Source organism: Pseudophryne corroboree, chromosome 12, assembly GCF_028390025.1.
Source record: "Pseudophryne corroboree isolate aPseCor3 chromosome 12, aPseCor3.hap2, whole genome shotgun sequence".
Lineage (NCBI taxonomy): Eukaryota > Metazoa > Chordata > Amphibia > Anura > Myobatrachidae > Pseudophryne > Pseudophryne corroboree.
In genome coordinates, this window is record NC_086455.1 from 129,980,273 (window position 1) to 129,999,961 (window position 19,689).

General features: G+C 43.1%; 1 protein-coding gene across 1 annotated transcript in view; it reads right to left on the reverse strand.

Annotated features, from left to right (window-relative positions):
• RYR3 (ryanodine receptor 3) overlaps positions 1–19,689 on the reverse strand; it is a 1,295,770-nt gene that overhangs the window by 284,237 nt on the left and 991,844 nt on the right. The window contains 3 exon segments of the mRNA XM_063948019.1: positions 7,137–7,307; positions 11,341–11,355; positions 18,141–18,233. Coding sequence (XP_063804089.1) covers positions 7,137–7,307; positions 11,341–11,355; positions 18,141–18,233 — 279 coding nt within the window.

Sequence of the window (19,689 nt, forward strand, 5' to 3'; positions counted from 1 at the left end):
AATAAAGCATAACGTAGAATATCAATCGACAATCACTCGTAAGAAAGCACAGTTCCTGTCAAATGAGATCACAGCAGCAAACAATAGGCCAGCTCAACTTTTCCGCACAGTGGAGATGCTTTGCAAGCCAGCATGCCTGCAGACTGATGAGACCCTCTCCCAGGCAAGATGCAACGAGTTTGCAAACTTCTTTGCAGATAAAATATCCACCATCCGGGCTGGAATCTCCACAGTGCCATCAAAGGAGTGCCAAACTACAAAGCCTGCCAATATAAGCTACCTGCCTTCATGGACCAGCTTTGATACAGTGGATGTAAAGGACACTGCTGAAATTGCTCGGATTTTGCGTCCCACCACCTGTGATCTGGACCCAGCCTCAACCAAGCTTCTAATAGGTTGTATGGATATAATTGGTCCTGTCTTTACAAAAATTGTTCAATGCTCTTTGCAGACAGGCATTTTTCCTGGACCCCTAAAGGAAGCAATTGTTAGACCGCTTCTTAAAAAACCTAATTTAGATCCCGACTGCATGACCAACTACAGACCGGTATCAAACCTACCTTTCCTAGGAAAGGTTATTGAGAAAGTCGTTGCAAATCAACTGGAAACCCGCCTGACAACCCATGATATTTATGATCCATTTCAATCAGGATTCAGGAGAAGACATAGCACTGAAACAGCCCTGGTGTGTGTGTTAAATGATCTTCTGATGGCAAAAGACAGAGGTGACTGTTCAATATTAATCCTTCTGGATCTCTCGGCAGCATTTGATACCGTGGACCATGGGCTTCTGATTGAGCGACTGATACATTTCTGTGGTCTGGATGGCACAGTTCTAAGCTGGTTCAAATCATTTCTCACAGGCAGGTCACAGAGAGTATCATCTGGATTATACTCATCACCACCAGTGCCATTGCCATGTGGTGTCCCACAAGGTTCTATACTATCCCCCATGCTTTTTGCAGTATACATGCTCCCATTGGGCGAAATAATCAGGCGCCATGGCCTGGTCTACCACTGCTATGCAGATGATACACAACTGTACTTGTCCTTTGCTCCGGGCACTGATAACCCAATAGCAACCCTAAATGGCTGTCTAGCTGAACTACTGGAGTGGATGAGCGCCAGTTGGCTGCGACTGAACCCGGATAAAACAGAGGTCCTTATGATACGACCGCAACATCAAAGGACAAGACTGCAGCATTGCAGCATAGCCAACCAACTGGACTTACACTCGGGGATTCAGGATTACAGACCAGTGATCGTGTGCAGAATCTTGGCGTTGTCCTGGATGGTGGCTTGACACTTAAACCTCAGATATCAGCCACAATCAAATCCTCATTCTTTCACCTGAGGAACATAGCCAGAATCAAGCACTTAATTCCCTCAGATGATATGCCAAAAGTCATACATGCATTTGTATCATCTCGTTTAGACTACTGTAATGCCCTCTACCTTGGTCTACCAGCAAAAGAATTGCAGCGCTTACAGCTGGTGCAAAACACAGCTGCCAGGCTATTAACCAACCAGCCCCGTTCTAGCCACATAACACCCATCCTCTACTCCCTTCACTGGCTGCCTGTACGATGGCGAATCATCTTCAAGATTGGCTTACTGAGTTTCAAAGCATTACATGACCAAGGCCCAAGGTACCTGAAACAGCTTCTGACCCCATACTGCCCCACTCGATTACTGCCATCTGTAGATGAAGGACTTTTAGCAGTACCTACAATCTACCGAAATTCATCTGGGGGTCGAGCTTTTAGTCATGTGGCTCCGACTCTATGGAACTCACTTCCCCGCACAGTGCGAGAGGCCCCAACTATAGAATCTTTCAAAAGTAGACTCAAGACTTTTCTGTTTACTCAAGCATTTCCATAATGTCCCTTTTAGTATCTTCATGCTTCTGTATTTTATGAAAATGTACTTCATTATTTTCTGTACTATATTATGCTATGTATCTGTTAAGCGCCTTGGGTCCTATTGGAGAAAGAGCGCTATATAAATAAAATTATTATTATTATTATTATTAATACTGGCGTATAATTCCTGTGACATTGCCGTATAATTCTCGGAATACTGGCGTATAATTCCTATGATATTGCCGTATAATTCCTGTGACATTGCCGTATAATTCCCGTGATACTGGCATATAATTCCTGTGATATTGCCGTATAATTCCCGTGATACTGCCGTATAATTCCAGTTATCCTGCCATATAATTCCATATAACTCCATATAATTCTGTATAACTCCAGTCCAGTGGTGCTGCCATATAAGTACAGTGGTGCTGTCCTGTGCTGTATATTATTTACTCCAAATAAAAGGGTTATTAATATTTAATCCAAATAATTTTTACAGGGTTTGCCCTGTGAGGTGTAGGGGTATGCCCTCTTGTGCCGCATATTGTGTTATATAACTCCAGAAAAATAATGGCGAACAAACATTTGGAGGATAAAATAGGTAAAGATCAAGAACCACTTCCTCCTAGTGCTGAAGCTGCTGCCACTAGCCATGACATAGACGATGAAATGCCATCAACGTCGTCTGCCAAGGCCGATGCCCATTGTGATAGTAGAGGGCATGTAAAATTCAAAAAGCCAAAAGTTCAGTAAAGAGACCCAAAAAAAGAAATTTAAATGGTCTGAGGAGAAACGTAAACTTGCCAATATGCCATTTACGACACGGAGTGGCAAGGAACGGCTGAGGCCCTGGCCTATGTTCATGACTAGTGGTTCAGCTTCACATGATGATGGAAGCCCTCATAACTGAGGCCTTGACACTTATGTTGGTGTTAGATGTGCGTCCGGTATCCGCCAGTAGTGCAGTGGGATTTAGACAATTGATGGAGGTATTGTGTCCCCGGTAACAAATCTCATCTAGATTCAACTTCACTAGGCAGGCGATGCCGAGATTTTGCCAATTAATTCCAGTGATTTGGACGTATAATTATTAATTACAGTGATCTTGCCAATTAATTCCAGTATTTGGATGTATAATTATTAATTATAGTGATCTTGCCAATTAATTCCAGTGATTTGGATGAATAATTATTAATTACAGTGATCTTGCCAATTAATTCCAGTGATTTGGACGTATAATTACAGTGATTTTGCCAATTAATTCCAGTGATTTGGACGTATAATTATTAATTACAGTGATCTTGCCAATTCATTCCAGTGATTTGGACGTATAATTACAGTGATTTGCCAATTAATTCCAGTGATTTGGACGTATAATTACAGTGATTTTGCCAATTAATTCCAGTGATTTGGACATATAATTACAGTGATCTTGCCAATTAATTCCAGTGATTTGGACGTATTCCAGTTGGAATTGTTTGTGTTGCTTGGCTTAGTCATACAGCTACCTCATTGCACCTCTTCGACATCTTTGCATGAGGTGCTGTTCAGGGCCTAGTTTTTGAAAAGTGCCATCCTGTGTGAAACTGCCGTATGAGTCCAGGGGTACTGCTGTATTAGTCCTAGGGTACTGCCGTATAAGTCCACCAATTGCAGATTTTTTTAAAAGTGACTGGAGCGTGCTGGAGATGCTGTCAGTGGGCCGAACAACTGCGGCCCACTCTCGACATTCAGCCACTGCGTGACACTACTAGATGGGCCAGGTGGTTGTGGCACTTAGCTTAGTCATACAGCAACCTCGGTGCACCTTTTTTTCTTCTTTGCATCATGTGCTGTTAGGGGCCTTTTTTTGATATCTGCCCTCCTGTCTGCCACTGCAGTGCCATGCCTAGATGGGCCAATTGTTTGTGTCGCTTGGCTTAGTCATACAGCAACCTCGGTGCACCTTTTTTCTTCTTTGCATCATGTGCTGAAAAGGGCCTTTTTTTTATATCTGCCCTCCTGTCTGCCACTGCAGTGCCATGCCTAGATGGGCCAATTGTTTGTGTCGCTTGGCTTAGTCATACAACTACCTCTTTGCAATTCTTTTTCTTCTTTGCATAATGTGCTGTTTGAGGCCTTTTTTTTTATATCTGCCCTCCTGTCTGACACTGCAGTGCTACTCCTAGATAGGCCAGGTGTTTGTGTCCACTTGTGTCGCTTAGCTTAGTCATCCAGCAACCTCGGTGCAACCTTTTGGCCTAAAAACAATATTGTGAGGTGTGAGGTGTTCAGAATAGACTGGAAATGAGTGGAAATGATTGTTATTGAGGTTAGTAATACCATAGGAGCAAAAGTACCCCCAAATTCTGTGATTTTAGCTGTTTTTATGCTTTTTTCAAAAATCATCCAGATCTACAACCAAAACCAAAACACGAAAGGGTGGTTTTGGCAAAACCAAGCCAAAACCAAAACACAAAAGTGGAATTAGAACCAAAACCAAAACACGAAAAGTGCCAGCCGCACATCTCCAGTTGCTATGGGTAACACCTCCACCTAGACTCTGTGGAAGGGTTAATACATCTTTCCATGTCCTCTTAGCTTACTCACTTGCATGCGGTGCAGAGCACATTTGTAATTTACAAGGTTTTATGTAATGAATATATCACTATGGAATGGATTACAGTTTTAGCGGGTAGTGCTAGACCTTAAAGCAGAGACTCATCAATGTACTATAGCTGGGATATAGTAAAATAGATCTCCCATCCTGAATCAATAGGTTCAATATGGACACTTCTACATACTTTCAACACTTGGACAAGGGGATAAAACACTCAATTGCCTCTGAGTACATAGTTTACATAAGTTGACATAATAATTTAATTAAACTGTAAATAAAAGTCAGAAATGCCTCTTGTAACGTGGGGGTTGGAGGTGTGTAAGTAGCAGCATCCTCTACTTCGAGTTTTGCAACAATCTAGTTTTGCACACCCTCCTCCATAAAAGTGTTTGTTTCCACTCTATCAATTAACTCTACACTCATTGGCCCCTTCTTTAGTGGGAACCAGCCTAAGCCAATGGCATCACAAGGTGGGTGCAGGGCACACCCAGATGTCACCCATGAAGGGCTGACACCAAAATGCCGGCTCCTGCTCAGTAACAGGAGCTGAATGCTGCACTGTAATATTACGTGCAGCACCCAGCTCCTGTCATTGTATAGGACTCGGCACTGCAGTCACAGCAATCCCTGGGTGCAGCCTGCATCTCCCAAACCCCTGGAGTGCTGAACACAGAGGTTTGGGCCACGAGGCCATGCCCCCTCATATGAATCCATGCCTTCTTTCATGGCCGGCCATACCAGGTGTCATCAAGGAAAGTGGAACCTCTGGCCTAAGTTGCACAGGTTGCACAGGGCTAGTCCTTTTTAAGATTGAGTAGAGAATTCCACTCCTGGGGTACATTTACTAAAGGTCGATTTGAGGGGGTCATTCTGAATTGATCGCTAGCTGCCGTTGTTCGCTGCGTAGAGATCAGTGAAAAAAATGGCTAATCTGCGTATGCACCGCAATGCGCACGCGCGTCGTACAGGTACGAAGTTCTTTGTGGTTTTGCACTGGTTCTTGTGACGATTCCAATCGCACAGCCGATCGCAAGGAGATTGACAGGAAGTGGGAGTTTCTGGGTGTCAACTGACCGTTTTCTGGGAGTGTTTGGAAAAACGCAGGCGTGGCAGGGCATTTGCTGGGCGGGTATCTGACGTCATTACCATGTCACTCGTCGCAGCAATCATCGCACAGGATAAGTAAATACAGGGCTGGTCTTGTTTTGCACAAAATGTGTTTGCAGGCGCTCTGCTGCACAGGCGTTCACACTCCTGCAAAGTGAAAATACACTCCCCCGTGGGCGGCAACTATGCGTTTGCACGGCTGCTAAAAACTGCTAGCGAGCGATCAACTCGGAATGACCCCCTTAGTCAATTTGCTGTTTCTTTGTGAAAAATATGCAATTTTGGGAATCGCAAATTTATTATGGAGCAATCTACATGGAAGTTGTATGTCAAATGCAACTTTGCAGTCCAAATCGCACTAGATCACCAACGGCACAAACATTGTCAAAATAACATTGGTATCAGTGGAAATCACATATTTACTAAAACATCTTTGCAAATGCGCATGAATTAGCACCAAAATCACGAAAATTTGCACCTCAATACATAAAATCAATGTACTGTACTGTTTTTTTTTTTTTTTAGCATCTAGACGTGAAAAAAATATTTTTGGCATAATCAAAAGCCCCACCAAAATCTCTCAATAATCGCACCTCAACGCACCACTTACAAAAACCAACATGTGAAACCCATTTTAATTATCACTAAACTAACCAGAATGTGTTTGGGGATTTTGCTGCTTTTCGGCAACTTGTGATGCAAATTAAGGTGCGACTTGTGGAGGGATTTGAGCACCTCAAATAATTTCATCATCCTGTTTGGCTCTTAAACAATTATTTTTGTCCAAACCCATGCTTTTTAGGGTTTATAAATCTAACACACATTCACAGTGGTTTTAAACAAATCACTGCTTATTAATTCACGTGATTTGTTTTTTATAGTTTCATGCCTATATCTGTCACAGCCAGTAAAGGGAAATTATTACATACCGGCAGTAAATCACTGTGCATGCATACTAACAATCATCAAGATATCATATGTGAGAAGAACTTTAAAATTCATACAATTGTTATTTGTGTGGACATTTTCATTTTCTCTGGATTTTAAACAAAGCGGGTTAATTAGACTGCAGTACTACTTCTTGCTGGAGCTGTCCAAGGTGCTGAGCTCAGAGCTGTAGTCTTACATGATTGCAAATGTTTCATTATTACATACAAACAGGCCTATTTATTTGATTAAACTAGTTATTATCCATGTGCAAACTCACACAGACAATAAAATGAGTAGCTATCAGAATAAAATGAGGATTTGTTGCCTGTTAATTTCCAGTCACTTCTGAAAGAATACATGTCAATGTCTCCATTCTAATACTGCGGTATAGGAATACTATGCATGGGAATTTATACAGATTAATCCTTACATACAGATAGAAATGCTAATGTGATATTTGCAGGCTACGCACATCCAAAATGATAATAGCATTTATTTGCAGTCATCAGCAATTCTAGACGAACATAATTTGTATATAAATGAATCTAGAGAAATGCACATTTTTCCTCGCACACATTTTTGAGCCAAGATCGAAATTGTCATCCTGGGAATATTACAGGAAAATGAATTTTACTTACAAGACTATATCTGCTCTTTGCCAGTGATATGAGTTCCTGGTCCCCTGGTGTGCACATGTTGAGACCAATGGGTAACATCTTCTTCAGGGCAGCCACAATCAGGGATGTCTGTATGGAGTACAGGTCTCCTCTGCGCTTGGTTCTCTTCCTCTCCTGATCTTGCCCTCCAGACTAGAATAGTGACACCATCATGGAATGGTTAGGGTCTGCATTACACATACCAAGGGTTGAGACAGACTGTTAACTTAGCAGCACATTGACCGCTTTGTCCAATATTGAAAATGGTTATATCAATGAATCTTTAGCAAAGGAAGCACCATTTTGTCTTCTATATTGTACTTACTCCGGCCAGGAAAACACTAGGCGATGTCGCTCACCGAGCACATTGCCTAGTGTGTACACACCTTTAGGCCAACAATGTAACAAGAGTTTCTAAATTGTTTGATTAAATACACAGAGGGGGCATGCATGGACACTGATAAACAGAACAAAGGGCTGTAAACCACAGCAGCCAGTCACATCATGGAGGCCATTTATGCAACACAAAATAGCAGCTTTGCAATGCAATGGTTGGAAACAGTATGTGCCTCAATTTCCACAAATGTACCTACACGGTTATCTTGACTAGTTTTCTCAGCCTTGGCACAACATGATTTATTAGCATAAACCCTTCATCTATTGTTCTCAACTGCAATACAATACAGAGAACAATACAGCAGGGGATTAAGTCAGACTGGCCAATCTCAGTTAATCCTATTAAAGGTCAAGATAAATGTGGACCCATCTGTACATGTTCACAGGGGAGCATAAGAAGGATCAAGTATAGAAAATGTAATTTGAACTACAAATTTATTAAAATATTAAATACAGTGATTATGCAGGGTCCTGACGAGTCTCTATGTTAATCACTCTTATTTTTCAAAGAAGTTGTGTATGCATCTTTTTTTTCATAGGGACACCTGTCTGTTACACTGGGACTACATTTACCACTCCAGGGCTCCCTGGGGAAGATGTATTAAACCAGGAGAAGTGATAAAGCATTGATAAATGCAAGGTGATAAGTAACGCACCAGCAAATCAGCTCCAATATGCAAATTGACAGTTAGGAGACGACTGGCTGGTACGTTATCTCCTTGCACTTATCACTTCTCCAGGCTTAATACATCTGCCCTATCTTTTAATGACCCTGGCCAAAGGAAGTCATAGTGCCCTAGCACTTTTCAGCATAGTTCTGCAACCTCCGGAAGGGTACATTCTGTATTAGTGTCAGCTGTCCCACAGACACACTCTAGCAGGTGAAGATCGGAAAACTTTGATCTATTGTAAGTGAAGGAACTAAAGGAATAGGAGGTGGCACTACAATCTAACTTTTCCACTTTTTCCAAAGTGCATTCCTAAAGATTTCTCTACCACTCTGCACATAGAGATAGGAAGCGAGTACCTTGGATGCGTGCTGGATTCACGATCAATGCACAATAATGCCAAACCTTGGCGTGTAGTTTTTAAATGAACTTCTTTTTTCTAGTGTAGGTAAGACAAGGAAAGTAAAAGCCCAACTAGTTTCTAGGAGTTACACACCATTTTGTCTGTGGGCCAGTTTTCTATATGTGCTCCAATATAATTGTTGGGACCAATATACATTGTAGCCTAGATTAATACTACAACAGTTCATAATCAAACACCATGTTGAGAGTGTGTGTGTGTTTGTTTGTGTGCGCGTGCGTAGATAGAAATAGATAAATAGATAGATAGAAATACACATACACATATACATTAATCTTACTCACCACACTTATTTTGGGGTCATGAAATACTCAGACCAAGTACTTACCTTTTTCCACTGATGTAATGCTACCTGAATAAAATCGCACCTGATAGTCTCTCACCATCCCAAATACTACAGAGTACATTAAACTCAAACAATAAGTCACTGACCTTCTATAATTCTGCTGAAACTGAATGGTTACACTACCTGATACAAGTTACACAATTATAACTATACTATAATAAACCAAAGCAATATCTGTATGTAGCCACTATGTGGAATATCTTCTACTTTGCCCTATAGAACAGATTTACTGACACTGACATTACAGATCACAAATAAGAAATAAATAAAAAACCAGCCTGCAATGACATACTTACCACTCATCATACACAACAAAAGACAATACAGGGTAAAGACTAAAGACTAAATGGAACCACAAGTTTGACACTTGGTGAAACCTCAAAACTCATGAAACAAGGCACATCAACTGAGCAATGAGTCTTAAAGCAGTAGTCCCTCTGGATAAAGTTACAGAAAAAAATAAAACATGACAAAAAATTGAAGATAAAACAAAGAAGCATCCCAAATCTGTTTAACAAGCGTATTTATATAGGGAAGGTTTGGCTGGTCTTGAAACAGGTGGTGAATCAAATAATGTATTGAGATTAAAATAAAAATGATCAGGTAAATGTAGAATGAACTGAGAGGCAGGAGGCAATAACAGAGGGACTTATGCTTTAGGACCTCGCAAGTCAAAGCTCTGAGCTACACAAGCTTGTGTGGGGATTTTACAGATTTGTCACTTAGATGTAATGTACACAACCGGACTTCACCCTATAGTAATATAGTAGAAAGCTTTTTTTCATAGAACTGTTCAGATGTGTTAATAATTAGTTAATCTTACTAGTACGCACCAAAATGGCATGCACTTGTCCTGGTGTTACATCTTGCTACGATCTGCCTGAGGCTGAGGAAGAATGGGCATACAATGTGCCTGCCTGAATAAGTCCTTCAGAAAGATATTCAAGGAGTGTTAAAAAAAAAGAAAACAAAAGAAAGAATTATAAGAAAATGTAATAGAAAGCTGTTTTAACATATAGAAACTTGAACTGCATTTGTATCTTTCTTCTGTAACGACTGCTCGCAAGAGAGCTAATGCATGTAGGGAAGGTAAGACTGCCTTCCTTGCACATGAATACAAATTCACTTGCAAGGACTTATCGAAATTAATTGTTGTATAATTTCAGGGTATGCCTGAACCTCTAGTTAGTAAGGCGTGCTGTTTAAGTGATGACTGCCCCCTTGTATGCCTTTTCAGACAAGGATACATACGTGAAGTAGTATAGCTAAGGCCTTCCTTTGTTATGCTGCTTCAAGCATGGCTACCCTTGTGTTGTATTGTTTCAGGCACGACTGCCCCTGTGTTAGCTTCCTCTAGGCAGACCTGCCATGGTTGTATCAAGTCAAGCATGGCTATTCCTGATGGCCTCTCTTTTCTATTCTTAAAATTACATCAGAGTTCCCCTGTGTAATGCTGCTTTGGAAAGGGCCATATTAAATACAGTTTCGAAACAACTGCAAGCTTAGTGGTCTTCAGACAGAGTGCCTCTAGTGGGACTGTGATGATACAGAGCAGAACTGTGTGCGAATGAGGAGTACAACTACTTGCTGGGCATCAAAGCTTTGCTTACATTTGTGCCTTCAACACATTTCTGCAACAGTGATCTACAAAACGTACTGGAATAGGCCAACACATTAACTGTACCCATGTAAATGACAGATACTACAGAAAACATCAGTGGCGTCACAAGGGTGTATAATGTGAATGGTCTCCCTTAGTAAGCACCCCAATAATGACATACTGCAGATATACTGGTACCGTCCAGGTCAGATTACAGTAAATAAAGTGGTCAGTCACCTCCGTGTTAAAAAGGAATGCAACTGAAATGTTTGCCAGCACGTTCAAATATCAAAGAAGAACCCGGAACACATCTTAGTTAAAAACTCAGGTATGTCTGACTAATAACAAGCATATCAACCAGTGGGTATATGGGTATAAGTGAAAAATTGAGCCCAACTTTAAAACTTTGCTCCATAACCTGTTCATTTGTACTATACTAAAATATAGAGATCTGTATTAAACCAATCTCACTAACCAACATGACAGCCACTTGCTTGTACAATGTACTATCTATGTAGAGTTAAGAACATTTGGTCCACTAAAGATATACTGTAGTCTTTGGGTTATATTGTCACCACGGTTCTACTACAAAATTAGGTAACATTTTTTTTTTTTAACACCAAAATTCAGCAGCAATCTGATCTAAATGACATGAACCATGACTGCCCTTGGTGACGCCACTGCTAAGACTAATGGAACATATGGATGGATGGAGCCAGGCTAGCTAATACATAGACAGGTCATGCATGCTGTACCTTCACTTGTATGGGCTGTGTGAAAGAAAAATGCAGGAGACAAGTAAGTAAAACAAATGGAAAATGAACCATATATTCCTTAATTACTTGTGAGATGATTATTCATTCAGTCAACAGGTATAGTAAATGTGAGCCTATAAACAAACAGATCTAATGGGCTCTACACGTTAGGTGGCCCGCCGCCGAGCTGCCCAACAGCTGATACGGCAGACGGGCGACCCGGCGGTGGGGGGTAGGTGACGGGGGGAGTGAAGTTTCTTCACTCCCCCCGTCACCCGGCTACATATGCGTGCATGCTAATATGGATGAGATTGTCCATATTGGCCTGCATGCACAAGCGACCCGCCACCAACGATGAACGAGCGTGGGGCTGCGCATCGTTCATCGTTGGTGCCTACACACTGACCGATATCAACGAGTTCTCGTTCATTTATGAACGAGAACGTTCATATCGGTCAGTGAAATCGCTAAGTGTGTATGGCCCTCATGAGTCCTTGATCTGGCCTATGTGAACTAATTTGGAAATATGAACACTAACTCTAAAACCTGACTTTATTCTGAAGTATGTCACAAAACATCTGTTACAACAGATCGTTCTTGGAGGGGATTTTTTTTTTTTTAAACTTCTGGATTAGATCTCATACTTACCAAGCTGTAGAACATTTTAAAATAGGAATTTAATACCTACAGGTAATTGCTTTTCTTGTAGTCCGTAGGGGAAACTGGGATGGATTAGTACCATGGGGTATAGATCGGGTCCACTGGAGCCTGGCACTTTAAGAAATGTTCAGTGTGTGCTGGCTCCTCCCCTCTATACCCCTCCACCAGACTCGGTCTCGGAAAACTGTGCCCGAGGAGACGGACATACTTTGAGAGAAGGAAAACATATAACAACAGCGGTGAGGCAACGAACCAACACACAAGATAAAAAAGGATAGCCGCGCTAGCCAGAACAAAGGATAGCCATACTAACAAAAGCAACAGATAGCAATGCTAGCCAGAACAGTAACAGAGACAGCAACAGCAGACCCAACCAAGAACATACAACCAGGCAAGCAGGAAATATAAAGCACTGAGACAGGCGCCCAGGATCCCCTACGGACTACGAGAAAAGGTATTACCGATAGGTATTAAATTCCTATTTTCTCAAACATCCTAGGGGATTCTGGGATGGATTAGTACCATGGGGGAAGTCCCTAAGCTCCCAGAATGGGTGGCAGAGTGCGGAGACCCCTGCAAAGCCACCTAACCAAACTGAAGTTCCTCACTGGCCAAGGTATCAAACGTATAGAACTTTACAAACGTGTTCGAACCAGACCAAGTAGCAGTTTGGCACAACTGCAAGGCTGAGACGACACGGGCAGCCACCCAGGAAGAACCCAACGACCTAGTGGAGTGGGTCTGAATAGAACTTGGCAGCAACAAAGCCGCAGAAGAATAGGCCTGTTGAATAGTCAACCTGAGCCAACGAGCAATGGATTGCTTAGTAGCAGGACATCCAATCTTGGTAGCAACGTAAAGGACAAAGAGGGAGTCAGACTTCTTGTGACGAGCTATCCTTTTGACATAAATCTTCAAAGCTTGAACCACGTCCAAGGACTTTGGAGCAACTGATGTGTCAGACATCACTGGAACCACTATCGGCTGATTAATGTGAAAAGCCGAAACCACTTTCGGCAAAAACTGTGGGCGAGTTCTGAGCTCCGCCATATCCTCGTGAAATATCAAATAAGGGCTCTTACAGGATAAGGCCCCTAATTCCGACACCAGCAACATGGCAGTCTTCTAAGTTAGAAATTTCAAATCCACACAGTTAGAAGTTAAAACCAATCCGACTGGAGAAAGGTCAGAACCACACTGAGATCCCACGGAGCCGTGGGAGGGACAAAAGGCAGTTGAATGTGAAGGACACCCTTCATGAATGTCTGTACCTCCGGAATCACAGCCAGCTGTCTTTGGAAGAATCTGGAGAGAGCCGAAATCTGTACCTTGATGGAGCCCAACCGTAGGCCCATATTTACTCCTGCTTGCAGGAAGACAGAAACAGCCCAAGTTGAAATTCCACAGTAGAATATATTTTACCCTAACCCCAAGAAAAATATGTATTCCAGATATAGTGGTAATGTTTAGATGTGACCACCTTCCGGCCTTGGACCATAGTCATGATAACCCTACTGGGAAGCCCTTTCCTGGCTAGAATCTCCCTTTCAACCTCCAAGCTGTAAAATGTAGCTGCAGTAAATCTGAATAGATGAACGGCCTTTGTTGAAGAAGATCCTTGAGAAGCGGCAGGGGCCAGGGCTCCTCTAGAGACATGGCCAGGAGGTCCGCATACCAGGCCCGGCGAGTCCAATACGAGGCAATCAGAATTGCTTGAATGCTTTCACTTTTGAGTCTTTTTGGAACTCTGGGAATGAGAGGAATTGGAGGAAACAGGTATACAAACTTTTAAGACTATTGTGCCGTCAAAGCGTCCACCACGGCAGCCTGCGGATCCCTCGATCTGGAACAGTAGCCACGCAGATTCTTGTTGAGACGAGAAGCCATCACGTCTATCTGCGTACAGCCCCACTGGTGAACCAGCTGTTGAAACACCTGAGGGTGAAGGCCCCATTCCCCGGAATGGAGGTCGTTCATGTTGATGAAGTCCGCTTCCCAGTTGTCCACTTTCAGAATTAATATAGCCGACATGGCTCTTGCGTAGGCTTCAAACCCGGAGAAGTATCCTTTACACCTCTCGCATTGTGGCCCTGCTTCTTGTTCCTCCCTGTTGGTTTATGTCTGACTGCACCTGTATGACCTGATGACGGAGGAGATAGGAAGCCTGTAGAAGAGCATTGTAAATTGCTCTGAGTTCCAGAACATTTATCGGAAGCGAAAACTTCTGGTGCGACCACTTCCCTTGGAACTGAGCCCCTTGGGTCACCACTCCCCAAGCGCGGAGGCTGGCATCCGTTGTCCAAGGCTGGGTTCTGAAACTACAACCCTCCACAAGGTGAGAAACTTGTAGCCTCCACAACAGGGAGATCTGTGCTTTTGGCGACAGAGATATACTCTGATGCATGTGCAGGTGAGACCCTGACCACTTGTCCAGCAGATCAAGCTGAAACGGACAGACATATAATCTGCCATACTGGATTGCCTGAATTGTCAAGGCCTTATCCATGGGGAGGAATACCTTCTGAGACACTGTGTCTGGTATCATTCCCAGGAACTGGACTCTCTATGACGGTTCCAGGTGAGATGTCTGGAACTTTAGGATCCACCCATGGTCCGTAAGAAAACAAGTAGTCAAGTTGATGCTGTTCAGCAGACTCTCCCTGGACACCGCCTTTATTAGGAGATCGTGCAAGTAGGGAACTATGTTGACTCCCATCATGCGGATTTGGAGCATCAGCGTACAGGGAGAAAGCACTGAGTACATAGGAGAGATCCCCCTGGTGAAGGGGAAAACTTTTTGTTGCATAAGGGACACACAGCCTTTCTCCCTGACATTCTGATACAGTAGAAATACACACAGTATCAAATAGATAACACAGGGGGTAATTCAGACCTGATCGCTAGGCTGCGTTTTCGTACAGTGGGCGATCAGGTCTAAACTGCGCATGCACCGCAATGTGCAAGCGCGTCGCATGGGTACAAAGTGGATCGCCGCTCAGCGATGGGTTTGTGCGAAGGATCCATTTGCATGGGCGTTCGCAAGGAGATTTAAAGGAAGAAGGCGTTTGTGGGTGGCAACTGACCGTTTTCTGGGAGTGTTTTGAAAAATGCAGGCGTGTCCATGCGTGTGCTGGGAGGGTTCCTGATATCAATTACGGTCCCGGACAGGCTGATGTGATCGCAGCGGCTGAGTAAGTCCTGGGCTACTCAGAGACTGCACAAGATCTGTTTGTACAGTTCTGCTACACATGCGTTCGCACATCTGCACAGCTAAAATACACTCCCCCTGTAGGCGGCGACTATCTGATCGCAGCACTGCAAAAATCGCCTGCTAGCGATCAGGTCTGAATTAGGCCCATAGTGCAGTGAAATAACACAGGACCCCAGACAGCCCGAATGGAGTGATATACTGTAGAGTGGGATGAGACCAGCACACAATGCCACACAGTCAAAGCAGTGCACTGCTGGGCATAAACCAGAGCCTTAGATAAGACAGCTGGCATTTGTTATTATCTATTTGCTCCCCCCCTTTCTATAAATCCCCTGGTACCAGTACAAGGTGATTTAGCAGGGTCTGTGGAGGAGCAGCACGTTGCATGCAGCCTGGAGTTCAGTAGCCGCTGGATATGGCGCCTCAGAGCCGCTGGTCCCGCTCTCTGGGAAGCCCCGCCCCTATAAGATTATACTGGCTAAAACCATTATTTTGAGCAAAACTGAGTCAAAACCCCTATTTACACCAGCGTCAGTGTCCTCAACGGGCACCGCAGCCTGCAGCGCTCTTATGCCGCCACTGTCACCGCACAGCGTCTTTGGCATCTGTTAGGGATGGCGGCATGATGCCGGCGTGTGCGCACATCCTGGGGGCATGTGAAACGGCGCCTCAGGAGCGATTGTCCTGTCAGCGGGGATGCGAACCATTAACCCTACAGGAGGTTGGTTAGATTTCCCCCCCCTAAGTCCTAGGCAGGCAGACTGGTGCCAGCCAGTGCTGCACGAAAATAATAAACTAAAATACATTTCTGAAGAAAACACTCTGGAGCTCCAGAGAATGCACCCGGCTCCTTGGGCACATTTTTCTAAACTTAGGGGCAGATATATTAATCTGGAGAAGGCATAAGGAAGTGATAAAGGTGATAAATGCCCCAGCCAATCAGCTCCTAACTGTTAATTTACATATTGGAGCTGATTGGTTGGTGCGTTTACCACCTTGTACATATCACTGGTTTATCACTTGGTTATGCCTTCTCCAGGTTAATACATGTGCCCCTGAGTCTGGTGGAGGGGCATAGAGGGGAGGAGCCAACACACACTGAACATTTCTTAAAGTGCCAGGCTCCAATGGAACCGATCTATACCCCATGGTAATAATCCATCCTAGTATCCCCTAGATCGTTAGAGAAATAAAAGTGACACTACAAGGTAAGTCTCTCTTTACACTCTGTGAAAAAACTAACTTTTAGAGCAGTGTTTGTTGTACAGTATGTATGATCAAAATCTGTTATCTCATTTATAGTGGATATAAACAGAATTCACTCTCTGACCTTTCGGTAATCAAATATAGGCTTGGTGGCACAGTGATTAGCATTGCATGGACACCGTGCTGGTGCCGTAAGTGCCATTATTTTTATTTGGCAGAATATTTTTGCTGCTCAGAAATAACTCCTGAATAAAGCCATTCTGTATATATTATTATGTGAGTAGAAAGTGAAAAATATAAAGAAAAGTTAATATTTATTTTACAACCAACGTATGTCATTTGCCATCTGTAATATAAGAATATGACAATGGTATAAGATAAGGTCATCAATGTTTAGAGACCCTATTTGTCAATATTTTCCCAAGTTCCATTATTTTTGCCCATAGGACATTCTCTACTTGAGATCCTTATTTTCTGCAGTAACAAGATGTCACAGGATTTCCTGGCTTCTGTTTAAAAAAATCATGGACCTTTAATCAATATGCTCCAGCACACTATCCTGACATCTAATCAATCTTCCAAACGAAAGACAATTTTTTGGAATGATGTAATATGCTTAAAATTATTGCAAAACACATTAACTGCATTTACCCATTTTAATGTGAACCTTGTCAAATCTTTAATGCAGAGAATGCACTCTGGCACTATCCAATGCTGCATATATATCAGCCCAGGAGTTATTTAACCCACACGTTTAAACATATATGCTAATTAAGTGTAAATTTCATATGGTCAGTACCGGAAAATGCAGTATATTCCTGTATTGCAGGGGTATTCAACATGTCACTCTCCAGCTGTTGTTGAGCTACAAATCCCAGCATGCCCTGCAACCATATTGGTATCTGGGCATGCTGGAATGTGTAGTTCTACAGCAACTAGCGGGCGGCATGTTGTGCACCCCTGTTGTATTCAGTTGCGGTCTCTGCATCATCCATAATCAATTAACGTGTTTATTTTATAACCATTAAATGTTATTCCTATAAAGACAATGTATCTACTTAGGCCAGATTAGGAAGTGAATACTATTGCAGCTGCAATACCATCTGATGGTCTGCCTACTGAGATGCGCACCAACTGCGGCGTGTGAACATCATTCACACATCGGCCCCAGCATCGGATATTCCACCAGTCCTCTGAACGCACAGAATGTCGGTTGGAACCTGGCTGCAGGTGGTAGTGCAGCTGCTGGCAACAACTTCATCCCACCGCATCTGGCTAGCCCCTCCCCTCCATTCCCTGAATTTATATTTGTCTTTCTGCGGTAACCATCGGGGCTTAAGCGCAGACTGCACACTCTGGATGCTTGTGTCCGATACTGCAATAGCAGTCACCCCTGAATCAGGCTCTTCAGTTTTTTTTTCCAAACATACAGAAACTCACAATGTCAACTTCAGTTTTATTTATTTGAATTGTAAAGTATAAAATATCTGACCAACCACAAAGGGGAAGAATCAGTTAAGCATGAAGACCTGTAGGAGCCTCACGGGACGTTTCTGAAATGAAACACGGCTTCATTTTTGCTTGCACCAAATATAAGTTTTTTTCTGTATCATATTTTACAAAAATACAAGTGCATCGCACAACGCTCCTACAGGACCATGCGCTTACTTGAATTCCCCCCAAAGTATGTTAAACGCCTCCAGGTCTTTTCTAACGGACTTACTTTTGACATCTTACTCTTGTTGTTTCCAGTCAGGAATGCCAAATTATTGATCTCATTTTGAATCACGAAATTCTGTTCTTCTCTTTTAAAATTCTAGGACGTTGAACAAAAAGCAGTTATGTTATACTCCGAGCCCAACCTGCTAACTATATCTACTGAAGCCCAGAAATAACCATCCCTGACCAGTGGCACATACATAAAACAAAAGTAACTTTCATCCTTTTGCTATGACCCTCATGACGTGTATGTCAATACAAGTAGAGCAATGCGGGATAGATATAGGTTTTACTATGTTACTGATTGTATATTTGAAATGCTGTTGCATGTGTGAAACATAATGACTGTATGCTGCCATGTTGCTCATACTATGTTCTATGTTTCTGAAATATATTTAGGGCTAAAACTAGATATTTTTAGGATACTTCTTAGTAGGTGTCAGGATGTTGTTGAGGTAATTCTGGAATACCTTATAATAACGTACAATAATGTCACATGCCACAGTATTGTAGTATTATTTCAGAGGTTGTTAAGCTGTAATGTGTAGAGTAATATGTGAGTGGAGAGGAAGAAAGAGGACACATTTTGGAGAGTATTTTCAGTGATAAAGTCTTGAACTTGCAGTCCCAGGTGGGGTAAAATAAAATAAAATAAATAAAAAACATCACCCTACTGAAGGCGCCTGTTACTAAAATGCATGGGCGGTACAAAGCTGCAGAGATGGGTGTGACCACATGGACCAATAATAAAAAACAATCACGAAGACTTCTCACTAGGCCCCTCCTGCAACTAATACCCCTTTTCCACCTACGAGCACGGGTCGCAGCCGGGAGCCTGACACGGGAGCTGCCCCCTGCTGCGACCCGTGCTCGGCCCCTTTCCCATCAGCAGTCACAACCCGGCATATGCTGGGTTGGCGACGCTTCTAGTGACGCGGCAGGGGCGGCGCAGGGAGATCACATGATCTCCCAGCGCCGCCCTTCCATACAGTGTAAACGGGAGCCGTGTCGCATCGACGCGGCTACCGTTTACACTACAACCCTACCCGGATCATTCCCGTGTCCTACCCAGGTAGATAGCCGGGTAGGATTCACGGGTCACTTGATCCGGGTTTACCCTTTTCCACTTGCAAAAAATAAGAATTTACTTACCGATAATTCTATTTCTCGGAGTCCGTAGTGGATGCTGGGGTTCCTGAAAGGACCATGGGGAATAGCGGCTCCGCAGGAGACAGGGCACAAAAAAGTAAAGCTTTACTAGGTCAGGTGGTGTGCACTGGCTCCTCCCCCTATGACCCTCCTCCAGACTCCAGTTAGGTACTGTGCCCGGACGAGCATACACAATAAGGGAGGCATTTTGAATCCCGGGTAAGACTCATACCAGCCACACCAATCACACCGTACAACTTGTGATCTAAACCCAGTTAACAGTATGACAACAGAAAGGGCCTCTTAAGATGGCTCCTTAACAATAACCCGAATTAGTTAACAATAACTATGTACAAGTATTGCAGATAATCCGCACTTGGGATGGGCGCCCAGCATCCACTACG